Source organism: Brassica napus, chromosome C2, assembly GCF_020379485.1.
Source record: "Brassica napus cultivar Da-Ae chromosome C2, Da-Ae, whole genome shotgun sequence".
Taxonomy (NCBI): domain Eukaryota; kingdom Viridiplantae; phylum Streptophyta; class Magnoliopsida; order Brassicales; family Brassicaceae; genus Brassica; species Brassica napus.
Window position 1 is genome coordinate 17,552,317 of NC_063445.1, and position 19,428 is coordinate 17,571,744.

Below are 19,428 nucleotides of genomic sequence, written 5' to 3' on the forward strand. Positions count from 1 at the left end.
ACTTTCACAAGGTGTATACGATTTCTTCTATATGTGTTTCTTATTTATAGAAACGCGGGCCCTTGTAAGAATACAGAAGTTAAATGCAAAATAACTAGAGATGGTTGGTTACATTGACAAAAGCTTAAGGGCATAACTGTCTTTACTTTATCGTAGTGATACTCCCTCCGTTTCAAAAAAGATATACTTCATCTGTTTCATATTGTAAGTAGTTTTAGGTAAATTCTTTTGTTTCAAAATGTAAGTAGTTTTCATATTTTTAGGTAATTTTTACATTTATTGAATATAGTGTGACCAATCAAATTAAATGGATTTAGTTTTGATTTGTTAAGTTATATCTAACCTATTTATTATACAATATTTTTTAAAACATAAAAATTTTCTTAATTTTTATGATTTTATCCAAAACTACTTACATCATAAAACAGAAGGAGTATATTTTAGAAAAAAAACTTGTTTAAAAAACATATAGATAAATTAATTGCAAATTGTAAACTTAAAAAAACATAATGGTGTTTATAAAGATTTTACTGGTTAAAAGTCATGGAAAATAGTTGATAACGGAAAATAATGCATTGATAACTAAATTTTAATAATTTTTTTAATAAGTGTGAAAAACTTAAAAATATATATTTTTGAAACGGAGAGAAAATTATTGATGCCCAATTGGATGCACAAGTATATCTTCAGATTTTGACTTTTGAGTCAACTCTAACCGGAATATTTAACCAGATCGTATAAAACCGGTTAAAGGGCCTTGGTAGTCGTCGTCATCTACAGTTCTCAATTTCGGTAGTCATTGTTTTCTCCGTCCGAAAGCTGCTTCTTTCTTTCTATTCTACGTTTATATGCAAGTGGCGAACTTGTTGCGTCTCGTCTCTTTAAGGTCTTGCCGTCCATCTTTCTCCGTCGCTGCCACAGGTTCGAACCATTCTATCCCAAACTATTAATTCTCCTTTTCGGTTTGAAATTGGATTGTATCGCTATGATTTGGTCTATCTGTAGATGTAGTTAATTTTCTAATACAATTTTGTTTTGAATATAGCAATGGATGGTGATCTAGATTCGTGTAGCTTGGTTTTGTGTGGGAAGTCCTCTGTTGAGAATGATACAGCAAAGCGTTTGAAGAAGGAGAACGTGCTTAAGCTCCCAGATGATACTACTAAAGTTTCACTCTTTTTAGATTCCGAGATGAAGAATTTGGTTAGAGGTGATGATTCATTCAATCCTTCACTCTTCATGAACTCGCTTTCAACTGCTCGGTTTGGTCGGTTTCTCATTTGGTCTCCCCGCTTGTCTTCCACTCACGATGTTGTTTCTCAGTAAGCATCATTTCAACATCTGTTTTCTTTAAAAAAGTTTATGTTTTCTGCGTGTTCAAATCTGTTTTATTTTTTTTTGTTTCTTTCAGTAACTTTTCTGAGCTTCCGGTTGGTTCAGTTTGTGTCTCAGATATTCAGTTCAAGGGTAGAGGTAAGAGTTTGTTAATTTAGCTGTCTAGTAAGAATAAATTAAAAAAAAAATGGAATGTGTAATTTACGAACGAACATGCAACAGGCAGAACAAAGAATGTGTGGGAATCTCCAAAGGGTTGTCTTATGTATTCTTTTACGGTAGAAATGGAAAATGGTCGAATCGTTCCTTTGATTCAGTATGTTGTATCTCTTGCTGTAACTGAGGCTGTGAAACATGTTTGTGACAACAAGGTATCTATCTCTTGCTTGCTTCCTCCTCCCTTCTTTGCATCAGATTCAAAAAAGATCTCTGACTTTTTTTTGTTTTCGCTAAATCAATTTCAGGGTTTGCCGTATATAGACGTTAAAATAAAGTGGCCCAATGATCTTTACTTGAATGGCCTTAAAGTCGGAGGCATTTTGTGTACCTCTACCTACAGATCTAGTATATTTCACGTTAGTGTTGGTAAATACGCAGCATTACTCTTCTTTACAAGTTGGGTTGCCTTTGTTCCTAGAAAATTGCTAAACTGATCCTCTTTTTTGCAGGTGTGGGATTGAATGTGGACAACGATCAACCGACCACATGCTTAAATGCTGTACTAAAAGACATATCTCCTGCATCAGTTCTACTTAAAAGAGAAGAAATTTTAGCTGCCTTCTTTCATAAATTCGAAAAATTCTTTGATCTATTTATTGACCAAGGTAATGTTAAAACCTCTGATCTCGGAAACTGCGTAAAGATTCAGTAGTCAGTTTTTGATTAATCTTATTATCAAGTCTTAAGCCACGTGTAGTCATTCTATGTCATTGCACTTCATTTTACAGGTTTTAAATCTCTCGAGGAGCTTTACTACAGGACATGGCTTCACAGGTAATTTGTATTTTCCTTTTGCTTGTCAATGAAAGGTCTGTGTTATCTGAATTTGAAAACTGATTTTTTGTTTTGGTGTATTCCATTTGTCACTTTCTGAACTAAATGGCTAAAGCTCTCGTCCGTTAGCACCTTTGCTTGGCTAAAAAACACCTTAAAATTTATTTCAATAGTCAATGTTGTATTTTCCCTGCAATAAACTAAAAAGCTCTTAAAGATAAGAACAAGACATATTACTTACCAATAATTGATGTTTTTGTTTTGTTGATACTTGATACATACACACACATAGTTTTATTCACTTGTGGCTGTATCCAAATTTCTGAATACGTTGCCGTGTATTCTCTCACATGTGCAGCGGGCAAAGAGTGATCGTTGAAGATAAAATCGAGGACCAAGTTGTTCACAACGTTGTGACTATCCAGGTAAAGAAGAGTCTTATGGATTTTTTATATAAAAATTGTAGTCATTGTGCTTTAATTCTAATTCTAGAGGAGTCTCTAGGGTTTGACATCTTCGGGATATCTGCTGGCTATTGGAGATGATTATCAAATGTATGAGCTTCACCCTGATGGCAATAGGTAAGTTGAATCAATTAAATGGATAATAACATTATGATATTACATGTTAAAGCTAATATGTAATGTTGTGTTCAACTACAGTTTTGACTTTTTCAAAGGTCTAGTCCGAAGAAAAATATGATCCTTTTTCTTCGGGGAAGGAGATGTTATAGCACCATGGACACAACTAGTACTAGTCTCGGTTTTCGGCCAACGGAGAAAGTGTTTATTTTATATATACTATATATTAATGTGGTGTTGTCCCTTATTTCCTTGTATCCAAAATTGCAGATTATGTATATTCACTATGAAAATGTTTTTCTAAAATAAGTATTGGACCAAGTAGCAATTACCTCCAAAGTTTGGTGTGGAATTACAAGGAAATTCCATTCAATGCAATTTTTAGCCAAAAATGACAGATTTGTGAAACTTATAATGAATGTAGCTTTAAAATTTTTGCTTAGAAAAAAATCTGTAGACTTTTTGCTGTGGTTTTAAATTTTATTGCTGTAAAATTTTATGGAAAGCACTAAAAAATTGCTTTGGATATTTGGCTCTGCAGAACACTTGTACAAGTATAAGTTATTTCAAGAGCTGTGGTTTCAAACAAAAATTTAAAGCTTCATTGCTCTGAATTTGGTGCTGTAGAAATTAATATGGTTGTCGACAGCATCTACAACAACTACCGATCACCCCCTTAAACGGACAAAACTTTTGAGGGTCAACAAAACAAATAAGCTGATTTTTATCAACAGTATAATGTCAACTGAATTCGGTTACATATCTCTAAGAATCACACTCCTTTTAGAGTTACCAACCAAATGTTTGAAAACGACAACGAGAATAAATATGAAAAAATGGGTTAGCAGCTATTATCTGGACAACAGCTAAGAAATCGTTTCAATGGGAAAAGTTATTCTCAACTTCCTTATATATATAGTTTTTTAATAATTTTTTACTTCTCAAACGCGTTTATTCTGTAATGGCTGGGTCAGTCTCTTTTGAGACACAGAAGATCTTGAACACTATATGTGGTCGTGAGCCTTGTGTATTCGTAAGTATATTTGATTATTTTATAAAGATTACTCGAAGTAACACTAAGGGACTAGACACACTATAGGTGGTTGTGAGCATCGTGTGCTCGTAAGTATATTTGATTAAATTATGCAAAATTATTCGAAGTGGATTCTGATCATGCCATTAAAGATCTGACCAAATCCTTTTGGTGTTTTTTCACCAACCTGTTTTCAGAATAGGACATAAGTAGATGGAATGTCAAAACATGATTAGGTAGTTTTGGGACTAAAGAACATAATTATTGTGCATTTGCTTATTTATACGGCTTTTTATATGCATCATAACACACAAACAAAATTTCAAAGTTACTTGTGCTTCCACTTGTTTTCTTCCATGGCTGGTCCAGTTTCGGGTGATACAGAAGCGCAGTGCGCTCGAGATCCGAGCAGCAAGCCCGGTGGCTGGATAACTTTTCCATTCATGATGGGTTTGTCTGTTTGTTTTTTATTGTTGTTGTTGTCTATGTTCCTTTGAAGGCGAGACTTATACATATTGATATGTGGTGCAGCTACATTGTTAGGTATGTCCATAACATCTTTCGGATGGGTACTAAACTTGATTGTGTTCTTGATCGCGGAATTCAACATCAAGAGCATCGCTGCTGCTCAGATTTCGAACATTGTCAATGGATGCCTCAGCATGTTGCCTCTTGTAGCAGCCATTTTAGCTGATTCTTTTTTTGGAAACATTCTCGTCATCTCCGCCTCTACTTTCATCTCGCTTACTGTAAGTCCAACAACTCATGACTGATTCTTTTGCTTGTTCTTATTTTTCTTATACACAAAGATCTAACAGTTTTAAAACATTATAGGGGATTCTTCTCCTGACTCTGATCGCATCTTTGGACTTGTTGAAACCTATACCGTGTGCAACCGGATCAATCCTATGCCAGTCTCCAACGGCACTCCAGCTTGGGATCTTGTATATAGCCTTAGTTCTAGTAACCACTGGAGCAGGTGGGACACGGTTCACCCTGGCATCTGCAGGTGCAAACCAATACGACAAACCTAAGGATCAAGGAAGCTTCTTCAACTGGTACTTCCTCACACTATACGCTGGGGCCATTACCGGAGCGACAGCGATTGTCTACACACAGGACAATGCTAGCTGGAAACTCGGGTTTGGCCTCTGCGCTGCTGCAAATTTCGTAAGTTTCGTTGTTTTCGTCAGCGGGAAAAAACTCTACAAGCATGAGAAACCCATGGGAAGCCCTTTCAAAAGCCTCATCAGCGTTGTAGTCGCCGCTACAGTGAAAAGAAAGGCTGTGATTTCATCAAAAGAACAAGACTATCACCAGGGACTCGCCAAGACTTCTCCTGCAATAATACCCTCCAAGAGCTATGGGTTCTTGAACCGTGCAGCCTTGAAAACCGAAGACGGCGACGGCTCAGTTAACAACATCTGGAGGATGTGCTCTGTTCAGGAAGTAGAAGATTTCAAAGCCATTCTCCGACTTCTTCCTCTGTGGGTGGCCATAATCTTTGTTAGTACTCCAATGGTGATGCAAACAAGCTTGATGGTACTCCAAGCTCTAGTCACGGACCGTGCGCTTGGTCCACACTTCAAAGTCCCGGCCGGGTCCCTCCAAGTCATTATAATGACCTCCGCATCCACCTTTATAATAATCAACAACTGGCTTGTCTACCCCATGTATCAGAAGCTAACCGGTAAGCGGCTAACTCCGCTTCAAAAGGTCGGGATAGGACAGGTTCTTACCATCCTAAGCATGGCAGTCTCTGCGGTTGTGGAAGCAAAGAGGCTGAAAACAGTTGAAAACGGGCATCCCATGTCAGTGCTATGGCTGTTTCCTCCTCTCGTTATAGTGGGGATAGGTGAGGCCTTCCAGTTTCCAGGTAACATTGAACTGTTCTATGGAGAATTCCCGGAGTCTCTGAGGAACACCGCGACTTCACTGACCTCGCTGGTGATTGGAATCTCTTTCTATCTGAGCACAGCTCTGATCAGTCTCCTCCAGAGGACTACCAAGTGGTTACCAAATGACATTAACAGCGGAAGAGTTGACAATGTTTACTGGGTTTTAGTCGTTGCAGGAGTCTTGAATTTCGGATATTTTCTCGTCTGCTCTTGGTTCTACAAATACAGAAATCTCCAAGGTGATAATGAACAAGATCCTAAAGATGTTTCAACCTAAGACAGACAACAAGTTGGCTTCAGTTTTCTCTAATTTGTAGCATGCTCTTGTTAACTTATATATCTGTGTTTGCAATTTTTACCATGCCAAGTGTGTTTTTGTTTAATGAAACTGATATATTAACTTTGTTGCATGCTCCTCTTTTTTCTCATGTTTAGTATCTGTGAATGTAACAGAGTAATTGACTGATCTTTTTTCATATATTTTTAGCCTAAAATGTATAAAAGTTTTCAGTTACAAGCACTAGTAAAAAAACTCGGTGATTGGGCTTGAAATACGCATTAGGGATAACGAAGTTTGGTGAATTGTTGAATGGGTCAGTATTGTGCTTACAGTTCCCAGTTCAGACATTTTCTTGCGTTACAAGTGAAAACGGTTTGAAAAATGCTTTTGTTTACATCATTGCTATTGCTAGTAGCTCTATGATTTTCTATTGACTTGTTTAGTGTCGTAATGCTTTTAGGTTTAGTTCTAATAAAGCAGTCGTTTTAAATAAACTACTGTGCTTAGTTCAAATTATTGGCAAACAACATAACATCAGTAGCAGCAGATTATGTTTTCCTTTGATTTAAACAGTTACTAATCACCAGTTTTCGGAACCAAAATCTTGTTATGCCTTTTGTTACTCTTCAAATATCTAGAAACACAAATAATAAAACAATTTTTATTATTACTTCAGAAACTTCTCAAAATTAAATCTTACGCCTTTTATTACTCTTCAAATATCTAGAAACACAACTAATTATAAAAACAATTTTTCTTATTGCTTTAGAAACTTCTCATAAAGCTTTCAATGTTTTTTTTAGATATTATAGAACAAATCTCCATGAGACCTATATTTATAGTGAAAGACAATTCACTTCTACACGTGAAATATAGAAATACAAAGATAATCTAAATAGTAAACTTCATTTTCTATTATAATTTTTTGTGTATTTAACTTATTAAACATGTTCTAGGTGCTTGGAATAATCCATACAAAACCTTGTGTAATACATAAATTCAATATTTTTCTCTTTTCTTTTCAAAACCTATACGTTATGTCACATACACTAGTTCCTTTAGATTTCCATTCAACAAAATGGTTTTTATGTCCAAATGAAAAATCTCTCATACGTTCGTTGTTGCAAAGGGCCATATAGTTTCAAGACGTGCTACTAGTGCAAACACTTCATCGGAATATTGCTTGTCTTTGTACATAGTCTTTTTGCCAAAAGTCTCACCTTATACTTGTTCACCGTACCATGCACCTTTCTTTTTATCTTGTAGATCCACTTTAACCCTATCGGTTTAACTCCAGCTGATCTCTTTACAAGCTTCAACGTCTTGTTTCTTGTAGTAGTTCCATCTTGGCTACCATATCTTCAACCCATTCTCTTATGTGTTCGGCTTCAAGATAGTTCTCTAGCTCGCCATCCACCGTGAGCAACAACATTTCACTTTCTTGATCTACAAGTAACACATAATCGTCGAGATACTTTGGTTTTGTTATGGTGCGGTAGTGTCTATACACCAACGGTTGACCACCACCGTCTTAGTTTGCATTGCAATCTTCTTCTTCATGGTTCATAGCTTCCTGTTCATGATCATAACCTTGATTATTACCTTCTTCTATCTCACCCTCATGTAGAAGTTTAAGAATACTCGGTTCACAATCTTCTTTGGTTGTTGTAGATGTCCAATCCCAAGCTTTTTTCCAATCAAAAATCACATTTTTACTCACCATTACCTTTCCAGCAACCGGATCATAGAGTCTGTACAAATCTCCGTGCAATAACTCCAATGACTTTGTCACACGAAACACGACCTTAGTTGGGAATGAGTGTCTAATATGCTTCCCTGCTAGACATGAGTCACACATGCTTTCTACGTGTGTTACACTCGGTATTCCTACGACTATTTCCTTCTTTACCATGTTGTTCATAACTCCATAGCTTATATGTCCTATTCGAGCATGCCACCTCCATGTAGCATCTTCATATCTGACATGCATGTAAACACTTCGGGTAGCTAATATCCATAGGGATTTTGTAGAGATGGTTTGGGGATCTTGTAACTCATACTAGTAACCTTTCATACAAGTTTGTGAGTGTTTAATAGGTGTCTTTCATGTTAACATCACATCCGTTTTATGTTGCTTTTCCAACACTCAATATGTAGTGCTTTAGGTTGGGTATGTAATATATGTCTTTGAGAGTCTTCCTCTCTCCAGATTTGCACAGTGAAGTAACTACACATTTTCCTACCATGTCAACTCACAAACCATTACCAAACTTCACCTTTCCTTGGGCGTTTTGATCCAAACTCGAAAAGAACTCATTATTCCTCGTCATGTGATTGCTCACTCCATTATCCAAATATCAAACACTTGCTTTCCCTTTTTCGATATCAATATTCTTTGGAATCACTTTGCCTTCATTTAACAGCACCACTTCATGTACATAGAGGTGTCGGCCTCTTGTGTCTCGTTTTGGTTGTTTTTTTGATTCTTTATTAGTTTCTCGGGATAGAAAGTTGCATAGTGATCCGTCTTGTCACATCTCTAACATATCACCTTTGAAGGATTTTTTTTTGAGTTTTTAACTTCAGTGTGTGACACATGGTTTTGGTTATTGAACTGACCTCAACCTTTGTCTCTTCCATTCTGTCCTCTACCTCGACTACGTAAATTCTCATAGTTTCTATGAATTTGCTGGTCGTTATTTGAAAACATAAGCTTCCCTTGGTCTTCTTTTTGAGTTTTTCCCGTACACGCTCCTCATACGTCTTTAGCCTTCAAAATATATCCTCAAAACCTTTTGGATTTAATTCTAGGACTTGCTAAAGGGACACTATGATCTGGATGTACTTGTATCTCAGAAGTCCATTCGAGAATTTCCTCACCAACTTGGACACGTCTATGTTTTCTCCCAACAAGGCTTCCTTGGATGATAACCCCAATATCTTATTCGCAAAGTCATCGACGGTATCATTATCATCCATCTTCAACCTGTCAAACTCCGTCATCAACGTCTCAAGTCTCGCCTCCCTTACACGATTAGCTTCAAGGTGTCGTGACTTGATGGAATTCCAAAGTCTTTCGATGCGGTTTGTTCTCCTACCAGGAGAATCAAAGTTTTGGGAACAAATTGAAACAAAAGAGCAGTTGCAACATTTTTCTTCTTTTGAATCTGAACCAGGTTTGATTGTATCCCACACTTCATGAACACGCAGAAAAACCTTCATCATGATCGACCAAACCATATAGTTTGCCGATGACAACATCGTACATTGGATGGATGTGGATCCAAAGTCCTTTGTATGAGGCGCAGATCTAGTCACGTCCGCCATCTTGCTTACATGATCTCTTCTCTATCGCCAAGATCGAGGCTTCAACCTGGCTCTGATACCAACTCAAATCTCTAGAAACACAAAAAATTATAAGAACAATTTTTCTTATTGCTTAGAAACTTTGCAAAACTGAAACTTTTAATGTTTCTCTTAAATCTTATGAAATAAATATCATGAGACCTATATATATATATATGAAACACAATTTTCTTTTACATGTGAAATATGGAAATACAAACCTAATGAAAATAGTAAATTCATTTTATATTCTAAATTTCTCATTTTTGTGTATTTAACTTATTAAACACTTATTAATAAGTTAACTTACTTCACAAGTCTTAGAATTATCCAACAAATCTAATCTTGAACGTCTAATAGAAAATAAAATTGCACTGAAAAAGTTACATGCTTATGAATGCAAATTATATGCATTCGACACTGACTCGCTCATATAACGTGGGTGGCAAAACACATTATTAGGCCCTCACAAACAGTACTTCGTCGTGTGTATATTATAGAAGACCATGTTTTCGTATCACTAGTAAAATTTTGTTATAGTCACGAAATAGCTACGATTTTTTGTAGAAAATTTCGAAAAAGCCACAAAACAAAAAACGTAAAAACTCGTGTGAAAATCATAGTAAAACTAGCTACTTTGACGAAATTAAATGTGGTTAAAAATAGGTACAATTTTTTCACGAATAATTCGTAACAAATTTCGTGACTATTCTTAGCCATGAATATTTCAAGACTAAAACGTGGCTAAAATAGCCACGAAATGTTCGCGGCAAACTCGTAACTTTTGTTACGGTTTTCTATAGGTCCTTTTTTGCTATGATCTTATAGCCACATTTTTTGTTTCATGGCATTTAGTGGCAAATCTTAAATATAGCCACGAAACTTGAGTCATAACCACGAAAAAACGTGGTTCAATCCTTTTTCTTACTAGTGTATGCACATATAATATTAATTCTAAATATGATACTTTGCGAAAGCCTTTTGGCCTAGTGGAGTAGTGGTCAAAAGATTTTACATTAAGTTTGGGTTTTGATTCTCAAAAGATATAATTTCTTAAAAATTATAGGATGAAAAATTGATTGAAAGATTCAAAGTGTTGCAGGTTGTTCGTTATGCTCGTGTATTGCAAAGAGTATGTCTATCAAAGATAAACATGTAAAACCGTCAAGTAGAGAGATACGTCGTGAAATTGATGTATGTTAAATTATTAATCAATATATTGCATATGATAGTTAATCCTCATTTGTAATAGTAATAAAGAACATTTGATAGATATAATTGATGATTAGGCGAGTACTAAAAATGATAGTTTTACTTTTACCAGAACACTATGAGCCAAGAACCAGGCCTGCATATATATCTGATACACTTGCTTTCTCACTTAATTAATTACATTTCTATGCTCGGACTCCAAATAGAGAAAGAGAAACCTCACACAAAAATAAGGAAATTATGGCAATGAAAAACGTCTCAAGAAGGTCTAAAGTGACTTATAATTAAATATATATTAAAAAAAAAATCCAAATTTCTGGTAATGTTATGTTCTCAAGTACCACAAAATTAGTTCGTTGTGATCATCTATCAACTAAAAGCTCGTGGCCTAAGCCTCTTGGAGTTCCTAAAATCCTATATTATTCTCTACCATCTGTTTCTTCCACACCCAAATGACCTCAACATATTCTGAGTTTTTTTGTTAATTATTCTATATTACTATGTTTACCCGAAAGTTCTAAAGTCATGGCCGCTAATCTTTATTTTAATTTTGTCTCAAAAAAATATAAATCTATTTTAATTTGAAGAATAATTTGTATAACATAGTTAATGACGCATCGATCTCTATCTTCATGTAAACGTACGATTCTTAGCTAATTAACTTTCTGAAACTGCTCAGATTCGTATGGTTATATATTTCAAATTTGCAAAGAGAAATACAAGTCTTGGAGCTAGATATAAAGTTTATTCCACTAAAGAAGACCCCAAAGTAACCAAGTGGTGTTTGGTGAAGATTCGCCTTGTGGATCAATGTTACATATCGAATTTCACCATCCATGACTATCACTGAAGATTTTCTTAATTTGATTATTAAAAATGCTTTAGATGAAAAGAATATTCGATTTTCTACATGACACTACTAAAATTTGGTTTATGATCTACAATAAAAAAAAGGAATAAGAAAAAGAGAAAAAGACAAAAATAGCACTAAATCAAGTTTTTGTTCCCAAACTAGCACTCAAAGTCAAAAGTCACAAAAATAGCACTTAATGTTTTATCAAAAATCACAAACTTAGGGTTTAGAGTTAAATGGTGGGATTTATGATTTAGGGTTTAGGGTTTAGGGTTTAGGTTTTAGAGTTTAGGGTTTAGGGTTTAGAGTTTAGGGTTTAGAGTTTAGGGTTTAGGGTTTAGAGTTGAGAAATGAGGTTTTGGGGATAAGATTTCAAATTTTGAAAAATAAAAAAATTAAAATTTTCAAAGGATAAACTTAGAAATGTGCTATTTTGGTCATTTTAGTTTTTGAGTACTATTTTTGTGATATAAACTTAGAAAGGTGCTATTTTGGAGATTTGCCTTTAGAAAAATCTCAAGAGTGTAAAACTGTCAGAGAACAAAAAAATATAACTCATCTGTAACTTTAAAGTAATGGTGTATACTGATGGTATAGCACAAAATTGACGTACATTATTAGAATTGTGTTCGTGAATAGAAATAAAGATGAGATTCCTTAAAGCTGGATACAAAATCGACGGCCAAGGTAAAAGCATATTTTCAGAAGTTCATCTATCTTTCGTACTAATACATGCACTCTCAACAATTTGTAGCACTTCATATGGACTACAAGCTTTTTGTACACTTTTTTTGGCGTACGTACGTTATGGAGAACCACAAAGCTGAAAGCATGCGCCGCACGTGTCAATAGCATCTAAACACGTTGCTGGATTCGTTACTCATTTCGGTTTGTATATAAAGGTAGACTATTTTGCTACGAATTAGTAATTATTTAGCAAAATCACCCACTTACACGTCTGCTCTCTGCATAAGGTGGAGTAAAACTGTTCATACGTGTGGAGGTCTACTAATTTTTTCAAGAAATTGAAAAATATTCCCACATTTATGTTTCTCTAAGCAAAAATATAATTTTATTTAAATCTAACTAACTTTTGGAGTCTGCGTTCATCATATAAATTTGCAAGAGTCAAAGAAAGAAAAAGAGTAGTTCGACAACACGATGGCCACAAAACTATTCATTTGGTTATTATATTCTTTTCATATGATAAACTTTTTTCGAAGAGAAGTTTCAACGGCTCAGATAGACGCAGAATTTGAAAACGGACTGTCTCGCACGTAGTACAAAGAAACAATCGTCGTTTGTCGTCTGAGTTACCAGTGTGGTTTGCAGAATCTACACGAATCTATTTATGTTGCTGACAAAAAAAAAAAAACTATTCCTCACTTAAAATAAACCGTAAATAAAATATATTCCATCTGTTCCTAAACGTATGATGTTTTAAAGAATTTTAATATTTCAATATATAAAATGTGTTAAATTTTCTAGGTAACTTTTAATTTATTAAAAACTGTGCAACCAATCATATTTACTAATCTATTTTGTAATTGGTTAAATATCATTAATTTATAGTTTTAATGTTGTTTTCTAGACAAACATCAATTTTTCTTAATATGTGTGTTTTTAACTAAACATCATGTAGCCCTAAAACTTTTCTCTCAGACACGCACCCCGAGGTGCGCCGGATGAATCTCTTCAATCCCAGCTCTATCGGTCCTCCACCCTCCTCTTGAAGCAGCTCTCCTCTCCCATGACTATGATGGTGATTGTGTCTTTTCCATCGTCACTCCATCCGCTATTTCCTCGGTTGCGATTCCGTCCACCTCCAGATCCGCCGCCGCGTCTGCCTTCTCTGATGTCATTCGAAGCCCTTTCTCCGCCGCTGTGGTCGTCTTTTCTAGTACTGTCTGAAGCTCTCTCTCCGCCGGAACCACCTGATCTGCCGCCGTGTTCGCCTTCTCCGGTGCCGTTCAGAGCTCTCTTTTCGCCGGAACCACCAGATCCTCCCGATGCTTCATGCCGTCTCTTTGTTCTTCTGCACCTTGACACACCATTCACTTTGGTTCGTCTCTACTCTTCAATCTCAGTTGGTTCTCATGTAGATTGGTATGAGATTATTGTTGTCTGGGTGTCACCGAATATATGGATTATGGTCTTGAATTGCAATGTTCCAGTGACCTTTGTTTCATTTGGTTCTGATGTTGTGCCAGCTCGTGGTTTTTCTGTCGCCTTCGTGCGATTTCCCGCAGTATGCGGTTTCTCCATGGTATTTAATCTGGCTTTTGGTGCAGTGAGTTTGTGTTTTCTTTCTTGGTGGCAGTTTGAAATGACACTCACTATTTAGCTTCTCCAGTTGAATATGAGTATGGAGGGTTTTCATTACCCGGTAGCTTCCTTCGTGAGGGTGTTATTTTTCCCAATATTTCCTCCTTTATGGAGTGAACTGGATGCTCAAGCGTCGCTAGTATGGCTGATGCGCTTCTCTGCATATGTGATGCAGGACTTTTCAAGGATCCAAGAACAAATCAATGTAGAATAAAGGATGTCAAACCAGTTCTAAGTGATTCTAAAGCAAAGGGAATGCAAGACCATGCTTAATCTAAGTGCTATCAATTGATGAGATGATTTTTGAACCAGAATGATACTGAAATGCAATAAAGGACAAAGTTTTCTTTCTTATGAGATAAGAGAACTCATGGGCTAAAGGAATTGACCTTGGGTGATCAAGTTTCAATCTAAAGATGTTAACTTTCAACCAATCTCTCTACCTTAGACCTAGACACCATCCTAAACAAACTCTATCTCTAGATGAATGCTCATTTACTAAGATAACTCAAGCATCAAATCTCTTTGGTTGAATGTTATCTGAGTAATCATTAATCTCAAGTCTACTAGCCATCTTAACACCTTTAACAACAAATCTCTTTGGTAAAGAATGTTAAAAGCTTAGGAGAGTTGGTTCAAACATTTCATCAAACACCTTTCAAGTGTGAAATGCCTAGAACTCAACTTTAGAGAGGCCAACTCTAAAATTGCATAAAAAGTACTCTACTAGCAAGGAACAAGATGAATCTATACTAAAACACCTTAGATCTAGCTTAATCACCCTTAGTCTCCCTCACCCATGAATCCAAAAATGACTACTCACTACTCTTCATGATGAGCCCAAGAATCAATGATGATTTAGTGCTAATCATGATTAATGATCAGATTAATCAAGCAAAATCACAAGAAGAAATGATCAAGGTAAGATCTTTCACCTAAAAGTTCTTTGTTATTAGATAGAAAAAACAAGATAAGATCCTCTCTTGGGATTACAAAAGTATTTATATGTCTTTGGTAAACCTAATAGTTTCCATTAAAAAGTCTAAAAAGCCCTTAAAAACATTAAAATTCGACTAAGGATAAATATCGACTCGGGTTAAAGCGACTGGGCATACCCCGCGTCACACCACCCGCATCGGATGGTCGTCGAGCTTCTTTCTTCATACGAGCGGGTAGGCTTCTCTGCGTGGCTTCATCCCGCGTCAGAACACCAGCTTCTCATCTTCCTACGCGGGTATGCGACCCCGCGTCACCGAACCCGCGTGAGATCGTCGATGCTTCGTTTCTCCCGGTGCGTGCGGGTAGCGGTGTCCGCGTGATCCAAGCCGCGTTGGAGCTCTTCGTTGGTTCCTCTCGATGCCTCGACGCGGGTAAGAGAACCCGCGTTGGCTCAACCCGAGTTGTGCTCGCTTGAACTCGAACTAACATCATTTTCCATCTCTTCTTGAGCCATAATGCTTCTAAACACTTCCAATTACTCCATAGGACACTCCACTACCTGATTAGGACATATGAATGCAATATAGATTCTAAAGATGCTAAATTCCTAATCTATATGATCATTATGTGCAAAATGGGGACTTAAAACAATGCAAATATGCAAGATATCAACTCCCCCAAACTTGTTCTTTACTTGTCCTCAAGTGACTTTGCAAGAATTCATAAGGGAAAGAGGTTTGAAGGTGGGAACTCATAGCCAAAAGTAACACTCCCTAGTACTCAACTTAACATCCTAAGAAAACATAGCAAATAGCATGAGCAACTTCCTTATTATACTCTAGCTTCTCTAGGCCTATCAATACTCCTTATGCCTGTACACAAGTTGCAATACTCATCAACCAACAAGTTCTTTAAACCAGCTCTCACATTGATTCACACACACACACACATGGTGAGTTCTCACAAATGGGCACATGATCTCAATCATTTGGCTAGGTAAGTATGGTCTAATATGAATGAAGAGAGAAGGGTTCAAATGTCATCATTTCAAGGTGGCTATCACTCAAAAACAAGGAGCTTGATCATTATGCAAAATTCATCTAAGATTAGAAGCAACCCATGCATACATAGATTCATTCTCATCGTACTACCCCCTTTTGTTATAAGTAATCACAAGTTTTACCCCCTTTTTATCATCATCTCAAAATCAAAGTAAACCCCTTACATCACTCACCCAATGAACAATTCTCTTTTTTTTTTTGACTCAACTACTAGGGATTTTAATTCACTTTTTATAAACTCTAACTCTTTTTCATTCCCTTCCCCAACTTCTCTTTGATTTTTTTTTTTTTTTTTTTATTATTAGGGGGAAAGTTCTGTTACAAAACCAAGAGCTTCATATTTTTTTTATCCCTAGAGTTTTCTTTTCTATTTATACTTCTCTCTCATCTTTTTTGCTCCCCAAACCCAAGATATTGAAGTTTAGAACAAACAAACCCCTCTCACCATCCCCAAATGCTAACTCATTGTGCTAGCAAGAGATGAGAATAAACTTATGTCACCTCCAAAACTCTCAATATTTTGCACATGACAAACTATCAAAAGAGGCCTCACTCATGCAATTAAATGTTTGGTCTCAAAGAATGGCTAGGGTTGTAAGGTATGGAATGCCATTTGGGTTAACAAAGATTGGTATATAAAGGAATAAGATAACTCAAATGTGTATGAGATCCATGATCAAGTATGCAAATGCCCATGTGCAAGAGAAATTAAGTTCATTAAAGCCAAGTTCGGGTTAGAGCTGATCTCAAGAACAATGCCAACATCAAGCAAGCAAACAAGTTTCAAGAAGAGTTTTCAAGGCTCGAAGCGTGCAAGGTTTTCAAGAGATGCTTAAGCTACTTGATATGTTTAACTAGGATGTCATTTTGAGTGCTACACAAGGGTTCTTTGCAAGGAATTTTAAATCATTGTTCCCAATGCAAGTGAATGCAACATATATGCTCTTGACTTAATCCTAAAAGTGCAAGTGATGCAACTACATGTTTCTTTTTGTATTTTTCAAAATTTTCAAATTTTTTGGTTTTTCTATGCATATATGTATATACAATGCAATGCATGAGACTCAAATCATCAAAGAAAACATGATCAAATACTTGATACCTCCCCCAAACTTAGTTTACACAGTCTCTGTGTTAGGAAGTTGAAGGAGATATCCAAAAGAGAGATAAATGCAAAGAAAAACTAGTATATACAATGGGAAGTGGTCGAGTACTCTCTATGAAGCGTGGTAAGAGGCTGATGCCTCATCCTTGGTGTCAGCTTCCTCATCTGTAGAGGCAAGGGATGAAGATTTGTTTCCTAAATCGGACGGTTGAGCTGGTGGGTTTCTCTTTTGGCGGAGCAGCTATTTCTTGGTGGTGGGAAGTCTGAGTGCTAAAGGACCAATTGAGGGCTGAGGCTGGGGGGTAAGGAAGTCAAAGTCTGATGATGAACATCCCGCTACAGGTCCTCTAGTCAGTATATCAGTTACCTTCTTCATGAACTGAGCTGAAGCTTCTGCTTGCCTCTTCACGGTCTTACTCAACGCCTTACACTTGTCTTTGAGCTTGAAGATTGTACTGTCCTGAGCCTTGTTCCATCGTTGGAGGTTGCTGATATGCTCATGAGCTTGGTGTAGGGTCCATGGGGAAGAGCTCCCGGATGCTGCTCAAAGTGGTAACGAGGAGGACCATAGAGGAGCTCGAAGTTTAGATCGGAAGTTTCTTCCTGGAAGACACCACATTTATCTGCTGTCTTCTTCCTCTTGGGGGATCTCATGGGGCCTAAAGGACCATGGGGACCAAGGAAGTGCTCACTCCCAATATCAAAGCTAATAGCTCCAGGCCTAGTCAAGCTTGTCAGGGCGGTGTTTGAGAGAAGCACTTCAACCTCTCGTGTAGACTGTATGTAAGAATAGACGCAAGTTCCATTAAACCTTCCACTGAAGTACTGAGCTTTCTTCAAGTAGCTTCCGTCTAAGAAGGCGGGACCAGTTGGATCATCTTCTAAGGATATATCCTTGAACTGAAGAAATGGGGTTGTCAAACCACCAATGCCAACCTGAGGCTCTGAGTCACTTGTTGTCCAAGCCCATTCCTTGTAGTGGACGAGGCGCTTCACAAAGAATCCCACCATTCCAAAGTTCTTGTAGAAATCAGCATCGACAAAAGGCAACTGAGAAGGATGAGCATAATGCTGAACGGTTTGGTGAAGAAGTTGTAGCTCCTCATCATTAACAGTGCCTGGTTCCTTTCTTGGAAAGATGGTGTGGACAATTAACCGGTGGAGATAGCGCACTGAAGGGTGGCGAATGGAAGCATTCTTGTCACGGCTTGGCTTGCGAGTCTTCCCCGCCAACACCTTCCAAACCATTCTAGCCATGCTTTCCTCCCTAGGGGCATCATATATGATAGGAATGGAAGATTCCTCCAAATCCTGAAGACCAAGAGCTTGTCCAATCTCCTTGAAGGTCATGTTGTAAACCTTCCCATGGACCTTGAACTTGATCTTTCCCCATCCTTGCCTCACATGTTTGGTGGTGTGAAAAGTGGCAACCAATGATGACAAGAACTGACAAGACTCATCTTCATAGGTAGGATATGCCATAGTGAAGAAGCTTTGCATGTTCATGTGCTCCAACATTTGCTTGATGTCGTCACCTATCTCCAACTCTTCCATGATCTTGATATCTGCAAATCGAGTTGGAGGCCACAATACACCATTCTTCAAATGCCCATCTAGCTCATCTTCAGTTGGTGTCTTGGTTCTATCCCTCTCAGTGTCGATCTTCTTCCCTTTAGACACTTTGGTTCTCTTGTGCGGAGCTTGGTCTTCTTCAGTGATGTATTCATTCTCCTCCTCTTGGGGAAGAGCTACCCCCTTGCCCTTCGGTTCCTTTGACTTTTTGGAATGGGCTGACCTTCTACCACCAGCATCCACACTCTCATCAGTGGCGACTTGCTTGCCTTCTCTCTTCTTTGCTGCCAATACTTTCTGCCTAGAAGTTTCTCCCGGCGTGGATACTGAGGATAGAGACTTCCCATGTCTAGCAGTCTCTTGCCTTGTAAGCTCTTGCTTCTCAGCTTCCATCTTATGTTGGTCCTTTCTCCCAATTTGTATCTAAAAATTGCAAACTTTGGAAAATGATAAGCAAATGGGAGAAGGAAACTTGGCAATGCAAATTGGAATTCAATTCATAATGATTAAGTTCTAACAAAACTATCACATTGCACACAAGGTATGATCATAAGCAAAGAATAAGGCTTTTAAGCAAAATTTTAAGCATCAAATGAGTTCTTTAATTAGTAAGTTCTCTAATTAAGTTCTCAACCACTCTAACTAACCAAACCAAACCAAAATCATATGTGAATAAAGCAATTTCAAAAAAAAATATAAGCTTTTCCTAGTCTATTTCACAAGTATCAAGCAAGAGAAGGATCAAATTTCAAGTTCAAATTTCAAGTTCAAATTTCTAAGGTTCATGAGACCTATGAAATTGAACTTTAGGATACAATACCTTGTTTTGGATGAAAGGAAATGTAGATGTGAAACAAGAAAAATAGACTACAGGGGCGAAAGCTTTGATTTAGGAA

At 37.0% G+C, this 19,428-nt stretch overlaps 2 protein-coding genes across 2 annotated transcripts; both read left to right on the forward strand.

Moving 5' to 3' along the window:
- Positions 1-761: 761 nt before the first annotated feature.
- Positions 762-3,218, forward strand: LOC106368386 (biotin--protein ligase 2). The gene is made up of 10 exons (XM_013808335.3): positions 762-921; positions 1,046-1,322; positions 1,412-1,473; positions 1,558-1,706; positions 1,800-1,920; positions 2,004-2,159; positions 2,283-2,328; positions 2,687-2,753; positions 2,833-2,909; positions 2,991-3,218. The coding sequence occupies exons 1-10, from the start codon at positions 849-851 to the stop codon at positions 3,028-3,030; spliced, it is 1,068 nt and encodes a 355-aa protein (XP_013663789.1). The 5' UTR covers positions 762-848; the 3' UTR covers positions 3,031-3,218.
- A 903-nt stretch (positions 3,219-4,121) lies between these two features.
- On the forward strand, positions 4,122-6,318 carry LOC106368387 (protein NRT1/ PTR FAMILY 2.3-like). The gene is made up of 3 exons (XM_013808336.3): positions 4,122-4,392; positions 4,474-4,691; positions 4,777-6,318. The coding sequence occupies exons 1-3, from the start codon at positions 4,239-4,241 to the stop codon at positions 6,115-6,117; spliced, it is 1,713 nt and encodes a 570-aa protein (XP_013663790.2). The 5' UTR covers positions 4,122-4,238; the 3' UTR covers positions 6,118-6,318.
- Positions 6,319-19,428: the final 13,110 nt, after the last annotated feature.